The sequence below is a fragment of the Copidosoma floridanum genome, unplaced genomic scaffold (genome assembly GCF_036245765.1).
Source record: "Copidosoma floridanum isolate Cflo_tuat_1 unplaced genomic scaffold, Cflo_Japanese_pri ptg000013l, whole genome shotgun sequence".
Lineage (NCBI taxonomy): Eukaryota > Metazoa > Arthropoda > Insecta > Hymenoptera > Encyrtidae > Copidosoma > Copidosoma floridanum.
Genome location: NW_028321890.1, coordinates 15,144,572 through 15,154,640, shown reverse-complemented (window position 1 = coordinate 15,154,640; position 10,069 = coordinate 15,144,572). Strand labels below are relative to the sequence as shown.

The 10,069-nt window shown below is 33.3% G+C and overlaps 1 protein-coding gene across 2 annotated transcripts; it reads right to left on the bottom strand.

Annotated features, from left to right (window-relative positions):
- Positions 1 to 1,345: 1,345 nt before the first annotated feature.
- On the bottom strand, positions 1,346 to 7,569 carry LOC106637977 (cytochrome P450 6k1). Of its 2 annotated transcripts, none has more exons than XM_014350973.2 (6): positions 7,488 to 7,569; positions 4,690 to 5,505; positions 3,955 to 4,179; positions 3,436 to 3,710; positions 2,803 to 2,983; positions 1,346 to 2,004 (listed from the first exon to the last, which is right to left on the bottom strand). In XM_014350973.2, exons 2-6 carry the CDS (start codon positions 5,330 to 5,332, stop codon positions 1,841 to 1,843), a joined length of 1,488 nt encoding a protein of 495 aa, XP_014206459.2. In that variant the 5' UTR covers positions 5,333 to 5,505; positions 7,488 to 7,569; the 3' UTR covers positions 1,346 to 1,840. The 2 variants fall into 2 exon arrangements, with proteins under 2 accessions (XP_014206459.2, XP_089447265.1); XM_089591139.1 differs by having other exon boundaries at positions 4,690 to 5,519; positions 7,488 to 7,560.
- Between the last annotated feature and the right edge of the window lie 2,500 nt (positions 7,570 to 10,069).

The window sequence follows — 10,069 nt, the reverse complement described above, 5'->3', positions numbered from 1 at the left end:
TCCAGGTAGCCTTGATTTTATGTCGACGCCACCTAGCGGATTTTACTGAACTAAAGTGAAAAGCTGGCGTATTTTTGCAACACTTTATGCTCATATATTGCTATTGTTATTAAATTTTTGAAGATAAAAACTGTACTAAAACCATCTAGGAAGTATCAAGAATCAGTGTGCAAAATTTCAGCAAAATCGGTTTAGTAGTTTTCGCGGTTAGCGATTACAACGGTTTTAGCGACTTTGCTTTATATATTAGTAAGATAAGAAGATTAGTAAGATAAGATAACAAGATAAAATTTTAAACGCATCCGCACCCACGACTTAAGTTAGTACTTAGATTCCCCTCTCCTTACGCACAAAGTTGCTTTGTGTACATTAAAACGAAACAAATTCAATATAATGTCTCACATTGTTAACCCAATGGTTTTTCCATTACTGTTTCCATTAGAAAATTTGGGATGGAATGTTAAGTATTCAAAAACTAGTATATATAAAAACAAAAAACATACTTGTAAAGACACTTTTACATACCTAATCTGAACAAAATTTTAAAATACTTTAAAAACAACTAAAAACTACTTAAAACAAAGTGTTAGAAAAGCTTCATTAAGTACAGGAAATTGTTAGTAGTGATTCTAATACCTTTCCAAACCTTAAAAAAAGCATAAATTTTTCTGTCTTATACTACGTTTACGTATATCAAAGGTCCAAAATACGGGCAACAACAAAACCACCAAGACACAATACAAATAAAAAACACGTGAAAGACCAGATTCGGGTAAGGTTGTTTAGTAGGAAAAATTTGAATTCCGAACTGAACACAATTTTAAATCCTTTTGTTAATAGCTACAGTATATAACGTCACTACAGGGTGAGTCTTGATGCTCAAGTTCAAGTCTTCCCGTTGTGTAAATTTCAAGACATAAATATCGAAGAAAAAACGATTCTTGAATCTGCTAAGGTCCATACAATAATATATGTACAGAAATCACATGATAGTGCTAAATTTTTGAAGGTTCATACAAATTATAACAGAAAATTTAACTAAATGTTAACATGGATTCGAAGAAAATAATATAGTTGCGAAATTTGAATTGCAATGGATACTATAGCTATTCAAGGTATTATTCGATAAAATTTTCAATCCTTTTCCCTTGAGTTTCTTATTTTTCTACAAACAATCACTGCGTTTGTGATACAAGTTACCACAAGTTGCAGTTACGTATTACTTGAACTGTAGGCATTACATGAATTATTGAATGAATGTTTAGTAAACGCGTAAATCAATAAATCCCTTTATATATTTCGTCAATGCAAGGGAGAATACTTATAGAAATTTTTTGACAAGGCCTTTTTGTGCAATACATTTTATTTGTTTCAATCATAGTATGTTCTTATTATCCTAGTTTTGTCACAGGCAACACAAGCCTAGCCGTCTACGGCGTAAAACCTTTTAATAGGTTGCATAAAAAAATTATTCTGATAAACAAAATCTTAAATTAAAAAATTCTTGCATCCGCATAATCCAAAGACTTAACTGAGTATTGCATACGCATGATCCATCAATGCCCAGATGGTCTGAGACCACGAATCTAATGTGCATGGGTTGTTTATTTATAAAATGCGAATTTCAAAGCCTTTATATAATGACTACGAATAAATGAAAAAGTAAAACAGATATCAATCGTCTGACTCTTTTTTGAATAATCGATTGAACAAATTAAAGTTTTTTTTATATGAATGAGAAAGCCTAGCTTATTCAAAAAATTCAGGAGAAATTACCCAGCTGTATGCATTTTACAGAATAGTCTGGATTACGCGAGCAAGCAAAAAAAAAGAAACATTTTCATTTGACGATTTTCTCAAAGTAAAGTTTCATGCCATCCACTCCGCCGGTAAACGTGTACTTGGGGTCCAGGATCAGTTCCTTCTTTGGATTTCTCATGACGATATAGTCCCGTAGGATTATAGCCAGTGCCACTTTGGCGTGCAGCTCACCTGATTTTATACCTGCAACGATGAAATAACAATCAGTTGTCAATCGATTCATAGAACGACAACAATAATTTGGCTTGTAAATGTTGTATCGAATGGATTATTTTTATCATAAATATGCAGAGATCTTATGAAATTGTTGACTTTTATTTTTTTCGTTAAAAAAAAAATCCTTAGACTCCGACATTAAGGTTTATCAATTTTTTTTTTTTTTTTTTTTTTTTTTTTAATCCATAAAGGATTTCTCTACACTCATGGGCTCTATGTCGTTAATTGGTATCTACAACAAGTCTGTACGTCGTGTATTTAACATTTTGTTACGAAAACCAGGGCGTGAAAGTGTTGCGACATAGTCTCTTATCAGGATCAGTAATTAAATTATATTCAAACTACCATTTCAAAAAATCAAAACTTTTTATAAGCAGTTCAAAAATCTCTCCTTGTTGAAAATAAGTTAGTTAAAAATAAACTGTTTTTTGTCAAAGATTAAAAGATAAAAAAAATCAAACTAATGTTTAATATAATTCAATTAATGACCCTCACAAAAGCCTATGTCAAATTGGGGAATTAAATGATTTTTTTATCGGAGTTACGTCTGGCAAAGAATATTGAAAAAATTCATATGCACATATGATGTTCTTAAAAACAACCTGAATTTATTTCGGTGGTACCGAACATTTTTTTCCAAAGCCTGCGTAAACTCGGAGTCGTCCGATTGACAAGTTTACTGTCAGTAAGACTACACTTGTAGTTTTGTCTGCATTAAAAATTATTGAAATGGCAAAAATTTTACCAAAAAACATTTGAACATACCAAGACACATTCTAGGACCGATTCCAAAGGGCATGTAAGCATCAGAAATTTTTTTGGTGCCATCGAATCTACTTGGATCGAATACATCTGGTTGGTCGAAGAATCGCGGGTCAGTCTGCATACCGTAGAGTGAGATGTAAATTGCGGTACCTTTTTTAATGATATGGTTCGTACCGGGGATCTGTGGAAAATAATAATTAATTATTTTTAAAAGTGTTTTAAATATTACATAAAAGAGCATTCATTTTATTTATTTTTTTTTAACTGTTGAAAAGAATCAATGAAACCATGCACATAGAAAAGAATCACAGGAATTTTAACCGTAAGGTAATCGGTATGTGGTACATAAATTTTTACCACAGTTTCCGGTAATTTTTATACTAACTGTAAATCTTATCCAAAATTCACTATGATTTTTACTGTTCGGCATCAAAAAAGTTTACCCTGGAAAACTGTACAGCCATAGGCTGCAAGTGGGCTGGAGGGGAAGTTGAAGTTAGCATAAAAATTACGGGGTAAAAATTCACGTAGCGTTTTACGATTACGAAATTTTTACTGCTATTTTTTTCCAACCAACAAGTATAAGAAACAAAAATTTTTTTAGTACTTCTTCCAAAATCTTACGACACTGACCTTGTAGTCGTTTCTGGCGACGCGATCAATGGTCGAAATGGGCGGGTGAAGCCTGAGACCTTCGTTCAAGCACTGGTCGACGTACTTCATGTGGTTAAAAGCTTCGTAGGTCATGCCGTACTCTTCAATAGCTTTTTCAATTTCCTGACGAGCTTTCTCTTGGTACTCGGGCTTGCCCGCCAGCTCGAAAAGCGTGAACGTGATGGAAAGACTGCTAGATTCGAAGCCGGAGAAGAAGGTGCCCGTTACGTCCAGCAAATTTTCACCCTCTAGTCCTGCAATTGGGGAAATTTTATTTTTATCAGTACACGGTACCAACTGCATTTATTAGCTCTTGCGTGAATAAATATTTTGCAATTCGTCTTGTAAAAATTAAATAATTCAATCAAAGTGTTTAAAAAATAGTAAATTTTACTTTTTCTATCAAGGAGTGTGAAAAATGGGGCCTGTATCACTTAGCATAAAGTTTATCTTTAAAATTAATACGAGAGATAAGCAATGAGAATCAACAAGACTCACTGTGAATGGGATTTTGCTCGCCATTCTTCATTTCGATGAGCGAGTCGATGAAGTCACCCCGTCTCTGGCCACTTTCTTCGCGTTCCTGCAGCACCCGTCGGAGGATTTTTTTTATCGAGGAGACGTTTACCAGCATTTTGGGTCCGATGAACGTCGCCACTTCGGGCATGAAAAATAGAGTCACCAGAGCAACTCTCCTCCTGAATCCGTGGAAGAACTTGTGCGCTGTAAGTCGATATGAAAAACGTATATTGTAATAAACTGAAAAAGTATTTGATCTAATGTGTCATATCCCCTCGTGCTGTGATGGATCACTTACTGACCAAAAACTTTATATGGGCTACTTCATCTTTTGCGATACCTATTTACTTAAATTGTACTGTATCATGACTCAAAAACTATATATTTTCTCGAAAAGGCAGGTTTACGTTTGGACATTGAAGTATATTCTTACGAGATGTCAGATGAGTATTCCCCCTTGGATGAAATACTAACTCAAATTAAAAAAAAAATTCATAGTGGTAATTATTTATTGTAAATAAACACTAGAGTAACCCATAGATAATCTCGTTGCTAATTAATTTTCGTGTTCAATTAGCCAAGGAGAACCCCGTTACTTTGGCGAATCGACAACCAATAGCCCCAAGCATCCCAACGCGTGTTTCGCGATCCAAGTAAATAATAGTAAGTGATATTGTAGGGATGAAATAAAAGTTAAAAAAAAAGAATATCTACCAAATTTGGTAAACTCGTTGGAAGCGCGGAACAAGTTCATGGGGGTGCCAAGGGCGATGTTGGCAATGAGCCCACTCGCGTACTTGTAGTTCATTTCCTGGGCATCGATCACCATCTTCCCGTTCGAACTGACGCTCTCCTCCCTCAGGTAATCAGCCATTGTCTCGCCCGTCTGTATTATCAGCGGCAGCATTTGCTTCATCTTGCTGATGTTGAACGTAGGCACGACCTTTGACCGCAGATGCTTCCAGGGCGCGTACTTCAGTCCAAACAGGTTCTTCATGTCGATGCTCTCGCGCTGCAGGTCGCCGGAGAAGACGCGGTCCGAGAAGTTCTCAAAGTCGCGGATGAGGATGTTCTTGATGATCTCGGTGTCGCGGATCAGCAGGCATGGCTTGTGGAAAATGTAGAAGCCGGTTATCGGCGCGTCCTTGTTCACGGCGGACCTGTGCAACACCCCCACGTGGTAACCTGGGGAGGTGCGGAACAGCACCCCGTCCTTGAGGTTGCCGAACACGAGGTCGGTGTTGGGCAGTTCCTCGATACCCTGTCGCTTCCAGTAGCTGAGCTTGTACTTGGCGTAATAGCGGAACAGCAAGAAGACCGCGGTTGCGAAAGCTAGAGTCAGGTACAGGTCTGGCATGGTCGCTGTTTTCACGGGGGACTTTGATGGGAGGAAGAGGGCAGGACCGGGGTCAAAAAGTGGTGGGTCGCGAATACCGGTCAGCGAGTTAGATTTTTTTGTTTATGCCAAACATTACTGATGTACAACAATTCAGGGACAGTTGTTGTCTTTTTTTCTTTCACCACGTTGGCCTGGAAAACACAAACTATAGCTGTCGTAGTAATTTGAATGGTTCTTATAAAAGCTTAAACTGAGGCGAGTCGGAAGACCATGTGAATTCACACGGATAACCGGTGTAGGAATTAAAGTTGAGTAAATTTTAGTCCCATAAAGTGTCAACACATTCCTAACAGGAACATACTCGAGCATTTTGTCATAAGACTTTTCAAAATCATTTTGCAGGATGTCTATACTTGGTATAGTTGTCATGTGCCCAAAGTTACGTTTTTATTAATTTACATTGAACAATTTTTTTTATGACTAATGTTGAAAAATTATGTTAATCAGCCAATACCTCAAGAATCGCATTTTTTCCTCCCGTTTGATGTAATCAGCGTTAAAGTTAAAATCGATTATCACTAAGAAAGAAAAAACTGTAATTTTTATCGTGATAGTCCCTACTTTTGATTTTTTTCCTATCAGTGATAAAATTTGAGAACTAAGCTATTAAAAGTATCAGCAAGGTTGGCGTCAATTTATCATGGAACTAATAGGTTTTGTAGAGTTATTATGTAAATTCAAAATTCATTGCACTAGTATAATCGACCGATTTTGTTAAACTTAAAATTCCCTTCTGGTTAATTTTTTTCGTAAATGACCAAGTAAACTTTTTTTTCTTATTTTACAAGTCCGTGGCTTATCAATATTTTTACTTTTTCTCTTTTGTATTTGACTTTTTATTCCACGAGACATATTTTCTTTATCTGAATTTTTTCCAAAACGAAAAGCGGACTATTAAAATTTTCATCAGGCAAATAGTTAAATTCTCAAAATATACTTATTTTACTCATTTTATGTTCGAAAATATTTCTATTTAAAACAAACTCTATTATGCTCGGACGTTTGAAAATATTATCTTTACCACTTACGAAAAATGTAGGTAATTTCAAGTCTCATAAAAATAAAAATATCAATTGTTCGTACAGATTATTATAGTTAAGTACAAATAGTTTATACAGTTTGAAAATGAGGTTGTTGGCATTTTTTTAAATCTCAATTAAGTGATTGCGCAATTGAAAATAAATTTTTTATATTTCATTTTCTTAAAAGTATACAAACTTGAGATTTTTGTAAAATATTAATTGTATACTTTTCGAAAGAAATGAGACTTCAATCTACATTAAATGTAATCATATACATCATGTAACTCGTCATTTTTGTTTGTGATGTAAGAAGCCACAATTTTTTTTTTTAATGTGCGTTTGAAGTATGATATTAATAACATTTTGCAGTTTTAATTTGAAAATATGTGGTATGTCATGATTTATTCTATACGTTGTTTCTTGCGTGAAAACTATGGTTTTTTTTCCGATAATGGTACACAACGTTATAATGTTCAAAAACTCAATCTATCATTATTTTTTACGTATTTTCTTACATTATACTTTTAATAAAATTTAGTTCACAAAGTTATAATGTTAGAATTAACACACTTTTATAATACAAGTAATTTTGAACCTACAACAAAATATATCACGAATTTTAGGATATATTTTTACACTTACTTGTTGAAATGAATGTAGAAGTGTTTTATAAGCATATCTTCGAAAATGTAGATACAATAATTATATTTTTCATGTTCAATGTAAGATTAATATATTTTGAAAGATGCGAAAATCTAAACTTACAGAAAACTTGAACATCATGGCTTTTTGGTTTTTTGGAAGCCCACTTTCAATAAGTTTTTTCTCTAAATTGACAAAAATAATACCCCGAAAGTCCCAAAAATTATTCAAGAATAAAAAAAAAGTGCAATGTGTAAACTGTCTCTTGTTATTAAAATTAAATGAAAAACGGGCTCGTCAGATAACTTAAAATTTGAAAATATTTATGCTTCTACTAAAAATACTTGAGCTTTCATCCAAACAAATAATTAAAAAAACAAAAAAAAATCATTCTGATAGTCAAACTTGCCTCAGTTTAAATTGTTAAACATAGTTTTTAAAAAACTTACCTTTCGAACGAACAAACCACAAACTGCTGTGCTTAAGTGAAAGCCCACACGATAGTGATTATTTTTCTAAACGAGACATTATATTTATACCCATTGTAAGAGAGACTTGCGTGGACATGCGTAGACAGAAAATGGTGGGGTAGAAAGAAACAAGTGAATAAATGCGATTGTGTGGGGCTTAGAGATTCGAAAAACTGTTATCATTTCTTAATGAATTCTGTTAATTGCTCTACACAGTGGTAAGTAAAGCAGTACTTTGTCTGTAACAAAGCGTTTTTAAATTGTGAAATTGAAAAGTGAACATTTTCAAACGAAAAAAAATTATTTTCTACTAGAAATTCATAGTACTCATGCGTTGAGTAGTAGTTGGGGTGATTTTATTCTCGAAAAGATAACGGTAAGAAATGGAATTTTAGTACATATTTTGTTTATCATATAAATATATCAAATATTACAAATTATATAAGCTTTCAAGGTCAAATGTGAGTTTTACAACATAAATTATTGACTGATTTTACCCCAAGTTCTGACACTAATCTAAGTCAAGGAGTGGCGAGTGGTGGAAATGTATCAGTTTTTCCGACGAATCAGGTTCCGTCTCCTAGTATTTCTCGAATACAGCGTAGCCTAACAAAGCCCGCCACTACAGCGGGGCGTGACTTGGGTAGTAATAGTTTTTCGACATTTTTGAACAGCTTGTGACATCATACAATATTTTTGAAGACTTGTAATCTTGAGACAGCAACACGTGTAAAATTGTACGCGATAGCGTAACTAATTGTGTTTCTCCTTAAAAATTCTTTTTGTCTTTTCTGTAATTACGAAGAACAAAAGAAGATAGTGAAAAATTTGAGGAAAGTAAATCAATTTTCATACGTAGGCTAAAATATAGTGAAGGCCCACGTATCAGCGACTGTATGATATTAAATATGGCTCATCTAAGTGCAACGTATATGATTCCCATTTTTTGTTCGAAATGGTCAAAATGATAGGGTTTTTCGAAAACTTATAAAAAAAATAATTTGTAATTAAATATAGATTTCACCACGCAGCGTAATACACAAGGTTTTTTTGTTGAAAATTTCGATGCCACTATTTTACGTTACTACAACTATAGGAAATTCTAGATACTGATTTATTGGTAATATTAAATATTACAAAAAATTCAAAATTAGAACGTAATTACTATTTTTAGCCCTATTTATAATTATAATATCTATTAACAGATATTGAAACCTGTAACAATGGTGTAACTTCCGATATAGTTTTCAACTATATTTAAATCAAGGTGAAACTCAAATACATGGCTATTGCACTATTGGAGTCCAATAATGCATTACTCTTACCTTTATATAGGTATTGCAGTGAAATACAATATTCTTTTATGGTTTTCACACCTTAAAACCATCATTTTTTGCTGCAGCAACGATATTTTTATATCACTTATTCGATTGGGCCGGGACAAGAGTCACTTAATCGGTTGGTCCAGGAAAATGAATCGCTTAAGTCTTGTGCCGATTACGGAAAATTGGTAACTTGAATCATTTAAAAAGTTTGGACGAAAGTACACTGAAAAAAATATGCTTTTTTGTCCTAACTTAGTTTTAAAAAAATCGAGTTGATCTGGTTGTCCGGGAAGCCACAGAAATAGTAAAAGAATCAAATATGTATCGATACAGTCGTTGAAGATACGCTAATGTTGTGAGAAAAGTCGATGACGGTTCACAGCTAGCAGGAGACCATGTACTTTTGTGAGTACGTTCAACCATTTTTTCTCTTTTATTTAGCTACGAACAAAAAATTATTCTCGATTACTTTCTTGGTCTTAATAAGTAAAACAAACGAAGAATAAGTAAAATCTGTTGCTGTAATTCCTGATAAATAACATTTTTTAGAAATAAAGAATTGTATTTTCTTGGCCCTATTAAAAAAGAAACTTACTGACAAAAAGGTAAATAAACGTTTAAAAACACTATTCCGTAGATACTAGAACATATAGTCTAGATGCAGTACCTATGGACAAATTATTCAAGTATCAATTTTTAGACTGTGTTAGTAGAAAGAAAAAAGGTGTATTTTAAAGTAAACGAGCTTGTACAGTAGGAAGTGGAAAATTTTAAAAATAATTGAAAAATAGTTTTAAAGTAACTCTAAGCCTGTCTAAAACCAGAGAGCTTTTATGCGTAAAAAACTGAAAGTATCGTATCTCGGCTTCTGTTGATCCTATAGCAAATTTTTTTTTTTTAATTCATGTATAAAAATAAGCCTAATAGATTTCACTAAATTGTTTTTGTCTAAGTTGAAAATTACAGAAAATACGGTCTTGTTCTTTCAGTTTTTTGTTGATAACTTTTTTTTTTGTTTATTTAATAAGTCCAGTTTCTTAGGTAGTGAAGATAATGTTATTCCTCACTGATTCCAAAAAGTTAGATATCGATGCCATGCCCATGACACATTTTATACACAATCGAAATTTTTAGTTAACAATTGTCCAATAGGCCGCCATTTCGAAATTTTGCGATCGGACTTGGCGTACAATAAAAAACATAACAATGTCTATTCAACTTTCATTTTTCATTCAA